At 38.7% G+C, this 19,206-nt stretch overlaps 8 protein-coding genes across 8 annotated transcripts; 4 read left to right on the top strand and 4 right to left on the bottom strand.

The window, feature by feature from the left end:
• Window positions 1-86: 86 nt before the first annotated feature.
• On the bottom strand, window positions 87-887 carry BUD13 (Bud13p; the record flags this gene model as incomplete). The annotated part of the gene is made up of 1 exon (XM_056227839.1): window positions 87-887. One exon carries the CDS (start codon window positions 885-887, stop codon window positions 87-89), a length of 801 nt encoding a protein of 266 aa, XP_056087620.1.
• Window positions 888-1,097: 210 nt separating this feature from the next.
• Window positions 1,098-2,129, top strand: SAE2 (ssDNA endodeoxyribonuclease SAE2; the record flags this gene model as incomplete). Its single annotated transcript, XM_056227838.1, has 1 exon — window positions 1,098-2,129. One exon carries the CDS (start codon window positions 1,098-1,100, stop codon window positions 2,127-2,129), a length of 1,032 nt encoding a protein of 343 aa, XP_056087619.1.
• Window positions 2,130-2,349: 220 nt separating this feature from the next.
• On the top strand, window positions 2,350-4,020 carry SKDI07G0880 (uncharacterized protein; the record flags this gene model as incomplete). Its single annotated transcript, XM_056227836.1, has 1 exon — window positions 2,350-4,020. The coding sequence occupies one exon, from the start codon at window positions 2,350-2,352 to the stop codon at window positions 4,018-4,020; it is 1,671 nt and encodes a 556-aa protein (XP_056087618.1).
• Window positions 4,021-4,827: 807 nt separating this feature from the next.
• Window positions 4,828-8,001, bottom strand: MPT5 (Mpt5p; the record flags this gene model as incomplete). The annotated part of the gene is made up of 2 exons (XM_056227835.1): window positions 4,828-7,368; window positions 7,999-8,001. 2 exons carry the CDS (start codon window positions 7,999-8,001, stop codon window positions 4,828-4,830), a joined length of 2,544 nt encoding a protein of 847 aa, XP_056087617.1.
• A 2,246-nt stretch (window positions 8,002-10,247) lies between these two features.
• Window positions 10,248-11,939, top strand: TOS3 (serine/threonine protein kinase TOS3; the record flags this gene model as incomplete). The annotated part of the gene is made up of 1 exon (XM_056227834.1): window positions 10,248-11,939. The coding sequence occupies one exon, from the start codon at window positions 10,248-10,250 to the stop codon at window positions 11,937-11,939; it is 1,692 nt and encodes a 563-aa protein (XP_056087616.1).
• Window positions 11,940-12,570: 631 nt separating this feature from the next.
• ATG1 (serine/threonine protein kinase ATG1) lies at window positions 12,571-15,264 on the bottom strand (the record flags this gene model as incomplete). Its single annotated transcript, XM_056227833.1, has 1 exon — window positions 12,571-15,264. The coding sequence occupies one exon, from the start codon at window positions 15,262-15,264 to the stop codon at window positions 12,571-12,573; it is 2,694 nt and encodes an 897-aa protein (XP_056087615.1).
• Window positions 15,265-16,225: 961 nt separating this feature from the next.
• GTS1 (Gts1p) lies at window positions 16,226-17,464 on the bottom strand (the record flags this gene model as incomplete). The annotated part of the gene is made up of 1 exon (XM_056227832.1): window positions 16,226-17,464. One exon carries the CDS (start codon window positions 17,462-17,464, stop codon window positions 16,226-16,228), a length of 1,239 nt encoding a protein of 412 aa, XP_056087614.1.
• Window positions 17,465-18,104: 640 nt separating this feature from the next.
• On the top strand, window positions 18,105-18,840 carry MND1 (Mnd1p; the record flags this gene model as incomplete). The annotated part of the gene is made up of 2 exons (XM_056227831.1): window positions 18,105-18,107; window positions 18,184-18,840. The coding sequence occupies 2 exons, from the start codon at window positions 18,105-18,107 to the stop codon at window positions 18,838-18,840; spliced, it is 660 nt and encodes a 219-aa protein (XP_056087613.1).
• Window positions 18,841-19,206: the final 366 nt, after the last annotated feature.

The raw sequence follows: 19,206 nt of genomic DNA, 5'->3' as shown, positions 1-19,206 counted from the left end.
CTAAATCAACGTTTGTGCAAACTGAATAAAATTAATATAACACGATTTCATGCAGTGCTCTCCTTTTATCTCTGCCTTGATTCATATCAGTAGTCTTCTTGTAATGTATAACTTTGTACTTTCTTCTCACTGATTTCGTTTTGCTTGCCAAACCACTTTTCTTCAAAACCATTCGATCTGTGGACACCGTCCCACCTTGATCCAGGGGTTATACCAAACCTGTTCTCGGGTGCTGATTTACTATAAAGTTTACGACCCAGTAATGATGTTTTCATACCTATTTTATCATCATAGGTAAACCTCATAGCAGGATCTTCTATTGTTAAATTTGAGGTATTTTGATTCTTCTTCTTCTCATGTGTGTCTACATTAATTCCCGACTTTTGCACGTCTCCCATATTCAAAACTCTTAAATATTGCTCCCTGTCTAAGGCTTCATCATCTTCAGTCTTAGATCGGCCAGATCTTAAGTCGTTTACGTTGTAGTTGTCTTGTATTTTGTGACCTTGAGCGTCTCTGTATATAGTCTCTCGTGTCTTGCCTTTGTCTGCCATTATGTCAAGTGACTTTTGAGTGGTGCTTTCTTCCACATCGCTCTTGTCATTTTGATCCGTAATTGAAGATGTAGGGGAATGCGCTATTGTGTGAGAGAGCACGTTCGTCTCCAAGTTTTTCCATGTGTTCCTGTTATTAGGTTTATCAAATTTGTTGTACAAAGTAGCTTCAGACCTACGGTGCTCCCGTTCTAATGTGCTAAGTCGTTCTTTCACTACCAAATAAGCTGCGTCTGAATCAGCATCTGATTTTGTCTCCTTCTTCTTCTTTTTTGTTTTATTTTTGGTCTTGGTAGGTCCATAAGCTTCTGATAAATATTGATGCAGTGCCATGAAGTGAATAGGGTATTTTTCTGTTATCTGAGTCCTATTATCCATCATTCCTAGTACAACTGAGATGTTATCGTTTTGTAAGCCATTTTTAAACGCGTTACATCGAAAAAAGATTCAATAACATTTTTGTTTACATTTCCGAATATTACTGTTGTTTACAAATGTATGAAACTTGTCATGTTCTAAATCACTAAAGTAATTATTTATGGGATGGTGGCTAATGGAGAAAGTTTTAGTTCAGAATCAAGCTTGCCTATCCTCAAGAAGCTCAGTCTCAATGAACTACTGAATGTGCAGCATGACGTGACAGTGTTAATAGCGAAGCGTGTTCGAACATTGCAAAGTAGAAGCAGTTGTATACTCGAAGGACCTAACAGTAAACTAAGTGAGAGTCTGGGTTACCAAAAAAATGTTCCCCTGCAGTCTTCGCAGTTGTCAGTGGAGGCGATGGAGCAAGATTCCCAGGATTTCATACTTACGCAATTTGACGAGGACATAAAGAAAGGATTTACAGACACAAAAATGCATCACCATAATGAATATGAACCTGATACCCAATTATCAGTGGTCACTATATCACCTAACAAGCATAAGCGAAAAATATCCGAGTTTAGTTCACCTTTAAATGGGCCCGATTTAGAAGATTGCTCTGATACCATAATCCATGAATTAGGCCACGATAAAGAGAACAAAACTAGAAGGTTATTGGAAGTTAAGATAGAGAAGCCTGAATTTACATCGCCAAATTTATTTAAGCAAGAGGAAGACAACTCTCTAGTCGACTTTAACACGAACCCTCTGACAAAGCGAGCTTGGATTCTCGAAGACTTTAGGCCAAATGAAAATACAGCTCCAGTCAAGAGGGGAAGAAGAAAGCTTGAACGGTTTTATGCTCAAGTCGGCAAGCCTGAAGACCCAAAGCATAAATCGCTGTCAACAGTGATGGAATCGCAGAACTCAGATTTTGAACTCGCATTCGACAATTTGAGAAATAGATCAAAGTCCCCGCCAGGTTTTGGTAGACTAGACTTCCCCTCCACGCAGGAAGGGAATGAGGACAAGAAAAAGTCTCAGGAAATCATTAGAAAAAAAACTAAACATAGGTTTTTAATGGCAATTAATGGCAAAATCCCACCATATGAGAGAGAATACGTCTTCAAAAAAGAAGAATTGAATCGAATTGTCGACGACGGGGGTGTATTTTGGAGTGAAAAATTACTGCAAATATATGCGAGAGTTTAATATGGACAATCATTTCTCAATCGTTCTTTTCAATTCACGGACTGTCATCATATTGAAATTGATTTCTGTCAGAATCGCTGAGTGAACGAAGTAGTTTTTCTCTTTCAGCGTGAATGAAAAAGTGGAAAAAAGCAATGAGATCAATGAGATGGCAAGAATAAAAACTGGAGAGATCAAAAAGAGGCGGTGGGACTGAGAGCAAAGGAAGCAAGCTAGACAAATGGCAGCCAACCTCCCTGGCTTTTACTATGATAGCGAACGCCGACGTTACTTCCGCATTTCTGAAAACCAAATCGTTTCTAGCGGAGGATCGACGAGCCAGTACAACAAAGACAATATAAAGCGACAACGGGCTCGGGAAGGATACAATAAGCAACTTTCAGTGATAAAAAATAAACGCCAGCAAACATTGGAAAAGTATAAGAATAATCTTCTCAATCCTTTAGAAAGAGCTTTTCGACCAATATTCTATGGAAAGTACACGGACGGTCTGAGTCTGCAGTCTGCATTCCTCTCTCGCCGTGAAGATCATCAGTCACATCGGCCTCTGTCTGCAGGATTGCTCAATGTTCCAAACAGAATGCAGATAGGAATGCTGGCAAACTGTGTCTTATTCGTTACTAAAGAAGGATCTTTTCAAGATAAAATAGCATTTGCCACCAGCAGGGGTTGTGTCGCAGGTTTTTCATCTCTCAGTAATTATTCCGAAGAAACCTTCTTCATTAGTTTTTCCATGGCTGAATTCAATCCTGTACTAAAATATAAGAGCGAACCAACCGATGCTTTTAGAACAGTGAAGCTAGAGCGAACAATTGTCACCAAAGAGGGATCAAGCAATTACCTCTACCATAATGTTAATGATAGGTCTAACGTGCATACTTTTGTCATATTTATGCAAGACCTTTTATCTCTAAAAGTGCTTAAAGTTCGTCAAGTCAAACCCAAAAAAAATGACTGCATATATGATTCTCTTGTCGTCGGATGCAACTTGATAATTAGCGTAAATGATTGCTGTCATTTCTATAGTTTGACTCCTGAAATACTTCCCAAACCATTTATCTTTCTTCCCAAGAAAGGTTCAAGTAAATCCAAAGGAGGAAGTGACATTACTTCTTTATCATTTTGCATTCATGAAGGTTCTTTGCCACCGCCATCGAAAAGACTGAACTCGGGGGTATTGTATATAGGTTTCAGAAACGGTGATTCGGTAGCAATAAAATTAAAGCACATTCGAAAGACGACATTGTTACAGTACTTCGAAAACAACGAAAAGAAAGTGGAAAACCAGACCCAATTTATCAAGACTACTTTCAAATCTATCGTTTCTATTAAAAAATTGAATAGCAAGGGCTTAATCATTTTATCTGGAATGACTGAGGGAGAGGATACACAACGAATAATAATTATTGATACCTTTCTGGAAGAAACCTTGGTAAGAAAACCGACCGTATCTTTCAGGACTAAGTTTTTAAATGTGACTAAAGATACAGAGCTATTTGATGTAACTGATGACGGGCATTATTTTATTTACGGTTCAACCAGTGCTAGGGATGGAAAGGGTGATTTTGAGGTATTTAGCACCATCTTATCTAGAAATCTAGATTACGAAAAATCAGAAAATGGAAATATCACCATGTATCCAATTAGAGTTATGAGAGACTACTGCGGGTCAAAAGGCTCTGAGTCTGAGTTTATTCATCTACATTCGGCGTCTTTACCGCCAAGGCATGCGACGATTAGTAATTCTATGGAAACTGCGACTAGACAGATTAGTCTCTCATCGCATGCTTCCTCTGAAAATATATCCCTCCAAAAAATATCTTTTTTGATCAGAAGAGAGGACAGTCCGTACAATGGAGCGAATATCCTTGTCACCTCGACCTTGGTGTAGCTTACCTGAACCGTTCTATCGCTCGATAAATATTAGCATATTATACATACATATATATATATGTATATATACATGAAATTCGATTTGAAGTTTCCGAACAAAATCAGACTTGATTAGTTTTTGTATTATCAGAAACGGGAAACTAATAGGTTTCGAAGGTAAAACGACAGCTTTTGTTGGAAGTGTGATCTTTTCTCGTGGTATTATCTTTTGTGAATATCTTTGTAAGTCTAAATATAGATAGATATGAGGTCATAATAAAATATACAAATATGTATCATTGTTAGTACAAGTTAAACCTAAATATAATAAAGCCAACAAAACAGGAACCAGTAAAAAAATTATACAAATGACAAAGAAAAACAAAATGTATTTTCCTATTTATTAAAGATGCTTAAGCGAATGGATATTTTAACAGTAAAATGACAGTAATAGATGACTTGACAACAAATTGAATGAATGAATGAATTATTTAATGAATGAATGAATAAAATAATAGTTGGGCGTAAGTTGGAAATTGAGGTAGTTATAACAAGGATTATCGTTGAAAAAACAAAATGATTCAGACAATAAACCTAAATCATTTTGATCCGGAGCAATAGTTGGCTCCCATTAAAAAAGCAATCTTCAGGACACATTTCTGTGGGCAGAATACAAATCATAAATGTGGCATTAGATTGCTCAGCTTTTTTGGTCAAATTTTTTCCTTTTTTATTATTATTATTATTATTTTTTTTTAAGTCTTATTTTTCTGCGTGGATATTTGTACAGTATGGAAAAAGGAAAAAGAAGAAAGAAGAAAAGGTATTATGGTAAAGTGAATTGAAGCTCGTCAGACGTTCTAGCGGTATTCATGGTTGGCATATTGGAAGCACTGGCGTTGCGACCGAAATTAAATTGATTGTAGGGGCCTTGACCCATGTGTTGAGGATTCATTGATACGTTCGAGTCCCACTTAGCACTTTCCGTTTGATATGGCATTCTTGGCACAAATGCTTCGCCAAAGTTCTGGCTATTAGCATTAGAATATGGCGAAAATTGATTACCGTTAATTTTATCGGTGTCATTCATCGTAAATCCGGACTGCTTGAATCCTCTTTGAACAGACGCATTTGAAGTCGCAATATTGGATGACGAAAATGAATGGATTGGCGTAGCAGAATTTGGTTGGGCCATTAAATTTGCAAACTGACGATTGTCAAAGTTTTGTAGTGAATTATGGCTAACTAATGGTGGGTTAGTTTGAGAACTGAAAGAAGGAGCCCCCAATGCGGGATATGCGTTTTGATTGAAATGCATACTTTGTTGTGGGGAATGAATTTTTTGATCTTGTGCATATTGGTTTGAGAAATTTTTTGCCACAGAGCTGTTACTCCTTTTATGATAGGTATTAGCTGGCAAGGAGAAATGACGAGTATGACTCTTTTGATTACTTTGATTATGGTTATGGCTATTTTTATTATTTGGATTCTTGTTTTCGTTGTTGATCGTTTGAAAACTGTTATGATTCATTGTGCTGGCTTGAGGAGATATATCAGTAAATGGTATACCTGTAGCTTCTGCATAAGCTTTGACTTTCAACTTGATCTTCTTCGCATAAGACGTAGTCTTAATACTTGGAAGTAGCTCCTTGGTGAGAACAATCAGGTTACCAATCTTCAATGAAAAATCATTACAAAAATTGCCGTAATTCAATGTACTAGAGGAATTTTGCCCATTTGTGTTCCCATTTTTGTTGTATACGAGCAAAGGAGAATAGTTCTTAACGTCCAACAGTGTTTGCAGCGCATAATTACCAAAATTATCCCTGATCAAAACGTTTAAGTTGACGGTAAAAATATCAATAGTAGTCAAAAGTATGTTCATGGAAGCATTTATAACATCATCAGAGGCCACTAAGCCCCTCTGTGAGTTTCCTCGACTATTATTAGCAATGAATCCAGTGATAATCCTGAACAGTTTCTTAATAAATTTTTCCACAACATTTGAGGAGAATTTCAAACAAGATAATTGACATAATTCATTGGATAAACGATTGAATAACTCAGCCAGCAAGTAGAAGTCTAATTCCTTGATATCTAATAAAAATTGAATGATATAGTTACCGAATTGATCGTTGATTAATCCAGGTAAAAATTGCACAATTTTCACCGAAATCTTGAAGATTTGTTGTAGAGTACAAACGCTTAGTAATTTTTGTAAAACACAACAACCGTGCTTGTGAGTAGAAATGGTGATAATATTATTTTGTTCTACGATAGCATCTATGATAAAACCAAATTTTGATGGTGAAAATTTGAAAATACATTTTTGAATCACATGGTTACCATTCAAATCATTTATTAAAGTGACCACTTGCTCAATGGAGGTAAACTCCTGAGAAAACCCCTTGATAATAAGGTCGATTTGAATTTCATTATCAACAGTATCTATAATTTTCTGTAGAGAACGAGTTCCATATTGATTAATAGATATTTGAAAAACATTTGGATAAATTGTCTGTATTAATAATGTCTTTTGCTCAGCAGTTAAATAATCGCACAGTTTTTGAACTAAGTAATTACCGAATGGATCTAAGATAAGATCCAAAAAAAAAGGCTTAATCTGTTCATACATCAAGTCCCTCACCATATTAGATTCACTGGGTGTTTCCAATTTCTTTTGAAGAAAACGACAACCAAATTGATCAGTGGCAAGTTTGATATAATCCAAATCTCTGAGGGGGAGTGCACTAATTTCGACCATTGATGAAGATGTAGAGCTACTCAAGCCAAACGATGAATTATCCATTCCAGACTTGGATGCAGCGTTATTATTGTTGCTAAAATTTCTGAGAGATGCTGCAGGCGTCACTGAAGTAGATGGTGTGTCCATAGTTAAACTTGAAGTATTGACACCAGCGTTGGTGGGGGCGACGCCGCCAAAATCATTGCTTAACTTTCTCTTGGATCCATCCATGTCCAGATCAAACTCATTTATCAATGGAAGAATAGCTGGAGGGTTGGTCATTGAACCTGAAAGACCAGCAGAGTTACTAGCGGCATTAGAATTTGGAGAGAATGCATTGGCAGAATTTGACGTTGATGTGTTATTACTCATCAAGGCTAAGGGAGACTGGGTAGACGATATAAACTGATTGAAACCCGAGAGATCAAGCGAATGAGCCTTTTGGTGGTTTCTCTTGTTATTCATCTGGCCCAAAGGCGGAGGAGTCACGGGCTCCAAGAGTGATTGGACAGAGTTAATAGATAGTTGAGGCTGGTGATTGTAAGACATTAAGGAGTTATTTGATGTAGACGTAGTTAAAATCGAAGCTGAGTCGGCGGATGAGAAAGGTTCGTTATTGATCTGATTTAATGAAAGAATGTCGTGTTAGTACAGCGAAACCACAAAAAAAAAGATATATGTAGAAACAACTTTGGAGTAATAGCCTAGGATCAAGTCTAATAACTGAAAATGAGAACAATCACAACCATGTACAGTGTCCAGGTTGCTTGATGATGCGAAAAATCAAGAATAAATGTATCTATAAACTTTGGTTTCAATGGCTCAAGTAATGAGCAAAAAGAGGACAAGAAAAGAGAAAGACAAAGTACAAAATTTATGCTTGATTTCCCAAATGAAACTAATAACCATAAAGAGTAAAATCCTTATAACTCTCAACGAATCTGCATAAATTTTTCATAGATCTTCGAATCTTTTCTTTTTTTTTGCTCTTTTTTGCCTGAGGCGCCTCTTTTCCGAAGCCCTTGTTTCAAGAAAATCCATATAGGCGAATTCGAGAAATAAGGTAGGGTCAAGTAAGCAAAAATCCATACCCATATACACAGAGATCAATCGATGTCTGAAATGTATGAGTACGGATAAGTTTGAGCCATTGAAATTCAATTCAGCTATCATTTTGTTTGATCCTGCTGTAGCTTATACTCCAGTAGTGAAGGAAAACGTTGGAAAGAAAGGATGAGAGATTATACATACCATAAGAGCAACCAGCAAAACTGTAGTCGATAGGTTAGTTAACGTTAAGTTTATTTTATTTTATTTTTGGGGGGGTGCTGGTGGTGAGAATGTTGTTTTTTTTTTTTTGGTTTTCTGGTTTAATTTTAAGTAATAGTAAAGGGTAGCAGTTGTAGTTAGAGGAGACTTTTGTTGGTCTATCGTCTAAATTTAGTGATTTGGAAGGGTTTGGCTTCTTGACTTAGTTACTTTTCTTTTGCCACTTAAGCTGCTAATCAATGATTTATCAATGATCTTCTCGGCGGTGGCAGTTCTATTATGCTTTTACCTGTTCGTTTTTGTGTGAAAAGATAAAGTAGATAATTGAAAAGGCTGATCTTGACGCTTAATCAATAGTACGTAAGGTTTTAGAATGTGTATTGTTTACAGTATATTCAATAATTTCGAAATATAATGAAAGAGAACCACCTAGTATGCTGTCTTGGCCTGTATCTAAGAAGAACCATGCATTTAACACAGACGTTTTACCAAGAAAAGAAGAAGAAGTTGCTGCCGACCACGTTTAAGAATGGCAAAAGAGAAAAAAAGAATGATCACAAGAAAACTGATTTGAGAATTGTAATATCGGACGGCAGTAGTAAAGTAATCTGAACCACAAGGTTAGTCTTAGCTGGGTAAAACACCTAGCGAAAGAAGAAAAAATGATAAATCTGGATCATTATAAAGTTTTTAAATTACCCTTCCTTTATACAATGAAAAGAGTAAACTAAGTACATAAACGGCAAGCAAGTGAAGCCATTTCCAGTACTAATTGATCAAGCTACTCCAAGGAATAACCGCATGCAGGCGCAAACTGTATTCAAGAAAATTGATATGTTTCAAGCTACCTGGCAGCGTACACTTCGTATTCTCTCCCTCCCCGGGCCTCAATATCCACATATTATCGCTGTATTGTATTGGGCCTTTTTTCCTATTGCTTTCTCATTACCAGATGCAATATATCCCGCTTCGGAACTATTGCAAAAATTTAGGGGTTGGCCAGATGCCTGAATCTCGCTTTCCAGTTATTTGCTTTAGGAAAAAAAGGCCGGAGATTGTTTTCATTTTTGTAATTTTGTTGCGCGATACTGTCTTTTCACTACGGCGTTTCGCGTTTTTGGTCGGCATTTCGCGTTGCGGTCCTACCCCTTCTTGCAAAACGGCGTTTATTTTTAGCAAGTTGCCTCATCGTTCGATGCCCTAAGCCGAGGATTTCAGAAACATTTCTTAGGGCCAGAACACAGAGATCCATTGGGCCTCCCACCCGATTGGCAGCGGAGCCGAAGGGCGTGATGAAGGAAGGGGAACATGTAGGCCATTTTACGAGAGCAAAAGAAAGCACAACGTACAAGGACATTCCGTCCCCTTGCACTGCCTATTGGCGAACAAGAAACCGCTCAAAAGTAGTGCGCAGCGCTAATGAACACGTTTGGGGCAATGAAAAGAAAAAAACATGCCACGAACTCTTCAACATCAACACTGCCTCACTCAACCTCCCCAGATGGCAATGAAGAACGCGAGAGGTGAAGAGGGCAAAGCCCACGTGATCGTCAGTGTACTTCAGCTTTAACAATTATGGCATGAGAATGCATAGCCACCCTATTTGAATTATTCTTTTTTTGCAATGTAACTACTAATATACGGGCAGTCCAGCTGGCATCGTGCGCTGGATTCTGCTTGATGTGGCGCGGCGTCCTCGTTTACCGCCCTTCTCTGTGAGTTACAGCCTTTCGGAATTCCTCTAAAAGGTCCGCCAGGGCACCTTTAATTTTTTGCGCCTCGGATAAATTGCATTTTGTTGATATCTTCCACCAACACACCCTGCCCACCGGACCTTTTAAAGATCTTTTTGCATGAAAAGATCTTACGAGTGATTACGCTAACACCCTTCCCTTCGGCCTACCCATCATTCCTCTCACAAAGTGGCAAGGCTGTCTTCTATCAGGCTCCACCAAAAAGTCTCTCCAGCAATCTTGGCCACGTTTCTTCTTGGCCATTTTTTTTCGTTGAGCATACCCGGTCCCTGATTCTTTTGTGCGGGCATTATACGAAGAGCGGGCGTGCCTTACTTATCCGCGCGGTATAAACATCACACATAGTTGGGACAGGTGTCCACGCATAGAGACACTATTGAAATCTAGTATATATTGCCTAGGCATCTAGCGATCCGTGCTACGCCTTGAAACGCTGTACGCACAGACTGTACATTTCAAAAAGGGAGCTTGAAGAATATGGTACTACTTAAAGAACCTGTTCCGTTGCTGCCCCAATCATCTCTGTTATATAATAATGCGAGCAATGTTAGTAGTCGTATAAAAGAGACGAAAAAAGTCAAACTATCTTATAACCCCTTAACGAAGAGGCAAATCCTTAACAATTTTGAAATTCTAGGCACCTTGGGTAATGGACAGTATGGCAAAGTGAAATTGGGAAGAGATCTTGACACGGGTAGGTTGGTTGCAATTAAAATTCTTAATAGATTCGAAAAGAGGAGCGGCTATTCTCTGCAGGTTAAGATGGAGAATCCAAGAATTGATCAAGAAGTTGAAGTCATGAAAAGATGTCACCACGAAAATGTTGTGGAATTATACGAAATTTTGAATGATCCCGAGAGCGCAAAGGTTTACCTTGTATTGGAATACTGCTCGAGAGGTCCCGTTAAGTGGTGTCCAGAAAATCAACTGGAGATAAAGGCAGTGGGGCCGCCAATATTGTCTTTTCAGCAAGCAAGGAATATAGTATCAGATGTCGTATCAGGATTGGAGTACTTACATTCCCAGGGAATAATACATCGAGACATCAAACCATCGAACCTGTTAATTTCATCAAATGGAACGGTAAAGATATCCGATTTTGGCGTTTCTATTTTGACTGCAGCCGAAAGTACTAATATTCAATCATCGCATGAACCAATTCTAAAATCTAAAACATTTGGGACGCCAGCATTTTTCGCACCTGAACTTTGCTCCACTGAAACGTATTGTTGTCGCTCCTCTGCCATTGACATATGGTCTCTGGGTGTTACTCTGTATTGCTTATTGTTTGGAACGCTACCTTTCAATGCTAATTCAGGATTAGAATTATTTGATAACATTATTAACAAACCTTTGGACTTTCCATCGTATGAGGAAATATTAAAACATGATTCCTCGAACGTTACAATCGAAGAATATCGAGATGCCAAAGATCTCTTGTACAAGCTATTGGAGAAAAATCCTAGTAGACGAATATCATTGGCAGAAACCAAGACACATCCATTTATGTGCCGTTATGACAATAATGCTGCGCCAGTTGTAACACCTTTGTTGGCCGATCCAGAGACATTTCGGGAGTTGAAGATTTCACCGCCCTCTTCGTGCAAAAAAGTGGAATTGCTCAATCTACCAGTGAATTCATCGTTTGCCTCCCTAGACAGTCTTTATATGGAAGACTTTGACCACAATAATTTTAGGACTGCTGCCGACAGAAACTTAAGACACTCTCCATCAGCAAACAATGTAAATATTTTATCACCGCCAGCATATCACAACATTGAATCTAGAGAGTCATCCTATTCGTCCTTTTCTTCTTACACGTCATCTACTGCTTTCACATCCCAGATCAGTATTCATGATGCCTCTCTTGTCGGTGATCAACATTACTCGGCTGATGAGAATGGGAATTCATCAAGAGTGAATTCCCGTGGTCTCTCTCAATGTAAAATCCTCTCAACTTTCGAAGAACATTCCTTTGAGAGTACGCAAGTGGATTTGAGTCCCGCTCTTTCTCCTGTTAGTAATCCCCCACCTCAAATGAAAACTCGCCTGGTAGAAGGGACATCCAGCGGCAAGGACGAGCTCAACATGGATACAGATGCGTCACTTGTATTGAAAGCCAGTGATACGCAGCGGACGAGGAGGCGGATGTCGCTTTACAAGCTTTAGCATAATATGCATGAATGTATAACTTAAAAGGGTAATGAACGATTATTCAAACTTGATGGAAAGACGGGTTACGGGACTTTTTTTTGTATTTTTATCTTTTTTAAGATCCAGTGAATGATTAAAATTAGAATTGAAAATTAATAACCAAATATAAAAAAAAGGCGTTCAACAGCACGTAAAACACATGACTAATTGAGCATATTCAATCTTTGAACTAAACTTCTCGGCTATATATATATAAATACATATATAATTGAAGACCTAAAAGGACGAAGTCTGAAGGAATGAAAATTAGAATAACTGGATATGTATAGCCAAAGGCAGGCACTATTAACCAAACAAAAAAAAAAAATAAAAAAAATAAACACACCAAAAATAGAAAAAATCCAATGATTTCCTCAATTAACATTTAAACATCAAAATAAAACCCATCCAAAGTATAAAAACCGGATTCCAAAAAATCACATAAAAACAAAAATCAAACCAAAAACAAAACCGACTACGAAAATAAAAAACGATTAATTTGATGATAAACTCGCGAAACATTTTTAAAATAGCTGCACGACCATGCGAGTACCCTTTCCAAGAGTGGGGCATTTACGACTAATCAGAAAACCATGATGCGCATGACTTAATTTTGGTGGTTCATCTTTTGCCTCAATATTTTCAATCTATTAGCGATACTATCGATATACTTTCTTATGATCAATCTGTCATTTTCATCCAATACACTATGATACTTCTCTTTATCTTCGCCGTCATTACTTTTTGAGTGGACGTTAGTTCTGAAAGTGCAGTCACCATAGGTATTGGTAAAATCGTCGTCATCCAAGGAGGTCTCTAGCATCCAAAGTGAAGTTGCATATGCCAATTCACAGTTATATAAATTTTCCCCTTTCAATTCCATATGTGCGGCCATCTTGGAAATCTCTAATGCGCGATCATATAACAGTTTCTCCAAATATACTGGCTCTTCCACACTAACTTTATCTTCCAAAGTTTGATTTTCATCAACTTCGGAAGCACTCTTGAATCTCAAGTCGTTAATCTTCAACCTCAAAAAATCAGCTTTTTCTAAACATTCATTGAATTTCTCTCTTAACCATTGAACCAAAACATTGACTCTTAAAGAGCATGACTTCTCCTGAGACTCATACCACCAATTAGAAGTTACTTGCATAGATTTTGATAGAATGGATAACGCCTTCATATATAGTACAATGGCTTCATTACATAACAAAACCATTTCTGAAAGTGGTAGTTTATTGAAAGTAGCGCTTAACTGAGACGCGGCAGACAGAGTTCTCCCTTTCCCAAAAGTTTTCGTAGATAAACAATCTTCTCTATACTTTTTCAGCGTTTCGTCCTCTCCTTCTGCATCGTCTGAATCTTGCTCTTCTGCAATTGCATTACTATCCATACTGCGCCTATTCTCGAGATTGATCATACCTTTTAATGTTGTTGATAAGGGAACAATCTGTGAAAATTTCACTTCTGCATATGAGTAAACAACAAATGCCTTCGCAGCAAGTGATTCCAAAATACTAACGATATTATTATTATCTAGCTTCAGCATTTCTGGATGTTGCAGATGATCTATTCTTAATATTATATTTTCGGTGAGATCGTGGAAAAGTTGCGAATTCAACAAAGTTTGATTGTACGGTGGAGAAGAAGCCAATTGTTGCTGTTGCTGTTGCTGCTGCTGATTGGTACCACCAAACAATCTCGTTGAGGCGATGCCAAGTGCTCTTGACAGTGCATTGGACGGATTCAGTGAGGAAATAGATAAACGTCTATCTACCAGAGATGGTCGTCTAGACCCATCGCTTCCTCCACTAGAAGACGATGCAGCCCTCAACAATCGCGGATTTTCCCCTTGATTTTGAAAAAACTGCTGACTATGTGGGGAAAATTGCTGGTTCAATAAGATATTTTGGTTTTGAGTAGGAGTTGGATGCTTTATAGGATTTGGATTAAACCCTGCCTGAGCAACCTCGTCTGCCAGTGAATTTACCTCCACTGATTTCTTCTCTACTACCACGTATTCTCTCTCAAAACTTCTGTCGGAAATCAGGTTATTGTGGTATTTATTATTTGAGTCTTTTCTATCCTTCTTACCGTCTGTTCTTGGCACTGGTGTGGTTAATATATCGCTATTCTTAAGGGCCTCGTCGAGCTCGTCAGGATCAGCTGTTATTAGTTGGTGGTTTTCTAGACTGCTGACAGGCTTCTTTGGCTGTTTAGACAAATATTCAGAGACAAACATGTTACTTTCAACAATCCCTTTGGATTTGGACTCCAAGTCAGGTAGATCGTCTTCCAGTTCATATGCAGACAAATCTTCATTAACCACCTTGTTGACGAAGAACTCTTCGAACCCTATTCTTTTCACGGGATCAAAAGTCAGTAAACTACATATCAATTCTTTTAATTCTGGTTCAATATTGCAATAGGAAGGAAACGTTATGACGTCGTTTGCTCTTTTGATTTTCTTGAATAACTCCAAATGATTCGAAGCTCTAAACGGTGGAGTGCCACAACACATTTCAAATACCACCGTACCAACAGACCACAGGTCGGCTTTAGCATTATATTTTTGATAATTTAAAATTTCTGGTGCCATGTATAATGGTGAACCACAAAGAGTTTCTGCTAACGACGTGTTGGGTAGAAATCTTGCGAACCCGAAATCTGCGATCTTTAAAATAGGCAAGTTATAGATTCCAACAAATCCAAGCTCATGGAACGTTTTAGAATCATGATATCCAATTAGGGGTGTGGACAACAGTAGATTTTGAGGTTTGATATCCCTATGAACCAAATTTTTGGATCTCAGAAATTTCAAAGCTGACGCTAATTGCTGTAAATAACTCAAGACAAATGCTCTATGAAGGCCATTATGACTCTCGCTCGGAGGAGGATATTTTTCAAAAACCGTCCTGAGTAAAGGATGGTTTTCCATCAGTTCTTTACGTCTCTTCAGTAAAAATGTTAGGTCACCAAGGGCACAGTATTCCATGATCAAATAGAAATCTGTGGAGGTTCGTTCACAGTCAATCAGTCCGACAATATGAGGATGTTTGATTTTTTTCAAAATAGCGATTTCTATCTCCAAATTCTCTAACAGTTTCTTGTTTTTCAATTTTGTCCTCGATACTTCTTTGATGGCTATATGTTGAGACTTGTCAGATGTCAGATGCCCTCTATATACAGTGGCGAACGAACCCTTTCCGATCTCCTTCTCCGCAGTGTAGTTGCCCGCGCTCGCCATCAGATTATGATTCACAGAAGTGGTGTGATTTCTATTTCTGATATCTGCCATTTTTGCTTTCTTTTTTGCTTGTCGTTGTTAAATAAACCTAAAAATATATGGGGTAGCTTCCAAATTCGTTTTGTGGAGATACTAATTACTTTCCACTTACCTTTCTCTCTTTCTTTTTAATTTTGTTATATTTTTTGCTATTATTACTGGTGATACTGCTACGATTATATTGCTTCTTTTTTTTCTTTTATATTACTAATCCTTGGGTCCCCTTCAAGAGTTTAAAAAGGGTAAAAGATGGCCTTACTACTTAGCTTTAAGGCGATGAAATGTGGCGTTTTAGAATTAACCTCGGCCTAAAAAACAAAAAACAGAAAAACAAACTATTGTGATCGGGAAGATATCGATAGTATGTCCTTCGATATGCCTGATTCCTTTGTCGTCGTCCAAATGACCTTCAAAATTCCATCGATCCCACGATCGATATTTTACAAATCACGAACTGAGGCAGGTGAAGGAAAAAGTGTAAAAAACCAAAGCCTGAGCACTTAGAAAGAAACGGCAGGTGCTTGGATACGAATGATATGCTTGCTCCTTTAATGGTATAGCTTTGCTGCAATAGTCACTCCGATAAGATCCATTGTAGGTACACAAATCAAACAAACAAAACACGAGTAACGGGAAAAAAAGAGAGCTCCTTATCTCTCATTGATTTTACAAGTGGGTCTTCCTTACATTACCGCCCACAATCCCTTTTTTTCTCGCTCTCACCGGCGCAACGCGAACGGAAAACGCCACCCAGGTGATTTTGCCGAAAGTGTGGATCAAGAACGGTGGTAGTAGTCATTGAGGCGGAGAGCAGTGCCTGATCCATGCGTACAACGAGGCTTCGTAAGGCGGAGACAATGGAGGAGATGACAAATTGTAAAAAATATATATATTCCTTGTAGCTGTCTTTGATAACTATAATGTCGTTCTATATAGCCTATGTAACGTGGAGAGGAGCGCAATGACTCTTCTTTTACTGCATGTAGAAGTAACCTTGAGGGAGCTGTCCTCCCTGCTGCATCTGTTGCATTTGCTGATATGTTAGTTGCGGTTGCTGCTGCATCTGAAACTGCTGCATTTGTGCCTGTTGAGCCTGAGCCTGAGCCTGAGCCTGAGCCTGAGCTTGCGCCTGAGCCTGAGCCTGAGCTTGCGCCTGAGCCTGAGCCTGAGCTTGCGCCTGAGCCTGAGCCTGAGCTTGCGCCAGGGCTAGCTGTTGTTGTTGTTGTTGTTGTTGTTGTTGTTGTTGCTGCTGCTGCTGCATAGCCATGGCGTATTGCTGCTGGTCTACGTATATGATTCCGGTAGAGGGATCGTAGTACTGCTGAAGAGTACCATCGAAAACGGCTGGCTTTGCTTGAGAGGCTGATGCGGAATTTGCGGTAAAATCCGGCGTGATTACATCACTACCATCAAAGATAGCTGGCTGTGGCCCACCGGTTGTTGCACGTCTTCTAGGCAAGGGCGGGATTGATGCAGGTGCTGGTGATGATACACTATTTCTTGAACTTGAATTTCTTTCAAGATAATCGATGGATCTATTAATATTGCCGTGAGCAAACGATAATGCGTCTAAATTTTTTGCTGTATCGTTGTAACCCATGTCTCTCAGTTCTATCAGTTGTCTGGAATATCTGCTACCCCCGCTTTGAAACGAGTCCCTTGAATCGCCATAATCAGACCTGTTATGACCCCCTTTGTAGAATGAATGAGATGCGCTCCTGCTCCTGCTCCTATTTCTTTCATGAAACCTATCTGATTCCCTATCAGAATCATCCGCTCTCGATCCAAAATCTTCAGGCTTTGTTTCATCATACCTGAACTTACCCAAAATATACTTGTCCCTAATATAATGTTCCACAACAGTCTTGTCATCATCACCGTCAAAGGGAAAGGGAACATTCTTGGTGTTCCAGAGCCGAGCATTTCCTTTGTTGCCTCCAAGACTCACTAATTCGTCGATATCCTCTCTTGTCCATTTATCCATAGATAATGATTTCACGTTAGAAAAGGCGTCGTCGTCCCTGCTACCAAACACCTTTCTGTGGACCGAGGCACATCTACCGCACAGGAAAACTCCCAAATTAACTGAACACCAAGTTGGGTAGAAATTACCGCATTCACCACATTTATTGGCATTTTCAGATGAGTTAATTAAGTCCTTCAATTCTCTGTCAACATGCTTTAGGCTGTGAGAAGAACTCCTAAACCTCATTTTTTATTTAATATGAAGGAATAAAAATCTTTGCCAGTACAGCTTCAAAAGCAATCTTGTCTTGTGTTAATGAACGCAGAGAGGACGGAGTTGCGACACCATCTTTTGTGAAGCATTCAAGACCAACGTTAATTTCTTCAATTGAGACTTTTCCGGGTGCCCCTATATATGTATAACCCGGAAATATCAAGTAATAGAGTATTTCATAGCTAGAACAAAGTAGCTGCAAGTTGCAGTCAACGGGAACCAGGAGGTACAAACGATGCTACAATTACACTTTCCAGTTTCCACGATTTTGCAATGCGTATTGAACGTGCCTTTTTTTTTTTTCGCCAGTAAAGAACAGAAGTTATTGAAGGCCATAAAAAACAGAGGGTCTTTTCACCATCCATAGCTTCGTGCCAGGTCTATCTTCACAAGGTCACATTTGAAAGCATGATCTTGGAAGGCTTTTGAGTGTCAAGGACGTTTTGCTGTCTTTCCATGCATTTTAATGCGGAAGTAGAAAAGGAAGAAAAAAAAATAACCGCCCAGACTACGAGATTGTATATAAAAAGGAATCTCCCGCACCGCCGATATTATCTGTGAAATAGATTCACGAATATAACACCATAATTTGAGATAATATAGAAGCTCAACAATGGTATGTCTACTGAATTATAGGCGTGTAAGTAACTAAGTACTAACCGAGTGGACATCATTCCTTTCGTGTTAATTAGGGGCCAAAGAGACAAACAGTATCACTTCAAGAAAAAAAGAACCGCATACTAAACTTCTTCCAGGAGACGTATACCTTTTACAACATCAAAGAGCTAGAAAAAAGCATTCCTAAAAAATGCGGGATCTCCCCCATGATCGTTAAAGAACTAGTGCAGCAAATGATCGATGAAGACGGTGTGATTTCGGTGGAGAAATGCGGTAATATTAACATATACTGGTGCTTTAAGAACCAAACCCTCCAAACACTGTATGACTCGAGTGAGAAATTGAAAAAACAGATACAGGAAACAGAAAGTGACATCGCCATTTCGAAACGAGAACTGGAAAAAACACTTGAAACAGGAAGACGTAAAAAATTCACTGTGGGCCAAAAATCATACAGTAGGGATGTTCTAATAGAAAAGAGGAAAAAAATACAAGAAGAAATAAAGAAAAAGAACACAAGCCTGCAAAAAATGGAAAGCATTAGGTGGGACGGAGCAAAGATTCAGGAGAATAAACAAAGAGTTCACCTAAAAAAAGGGCAGCTGGAAAAAATTACTGACAACATCGAGATTCTTGTTGATTACCTCTACAAGAAGTTTTTCCTGCAACCAGAACAGATCAGAAAAGAATTCGGAATTCCAGAAGAATTCGAAGAGCTTACTGACATCTAGTCCACAACGTACACACGATATGAATACAAATAGACACATATTTTACATCCTTGCTAGCACTCAGAGATGAAAAACGATTAGCCGCCCAAACTCGCCACACATTTTTCGCAACGTAAGCGCCACAGTTTATCAGTGCACTTATCCGGCTGACTCATTTTGACTCTTTTTCAACACTGTGGCATGTTTTCCGCGCAACATGCTTCTTACCATCACAGCGAGTCTTCCGGTCTCGGGCCGAGACTCTGTGGGAAGCATATGTTCCTACCCTGGGGAGATTCATCGCAAAAGTGTGTAAACGGGGCCCTCTGCACACAACCTTTCGTACCCTCTATGACTCGGTTGAATGTGATCAAAAGAAGAAACGCA

This window comes from Saccharomyces kudriavzevii (genome assembly GCF_947243775.1).
Source record: "Saccharomyces kudriavzevii IFO 1802 strain IFO1802 genome assembly, chromosome: 7".
NCBI classification, from domain to species: Eukaryota; Fungi; Ascomycota; class Saccharomycetes; order Saccharomycetales; family Saccharomycetaceae; genus Saccharomyces; species Saccharomyces kudriavzevii.
Note: the sequence above shows the minus strand (reverse complement) of the source record. Positions and strands in the feature narration are given on the sequence as shown.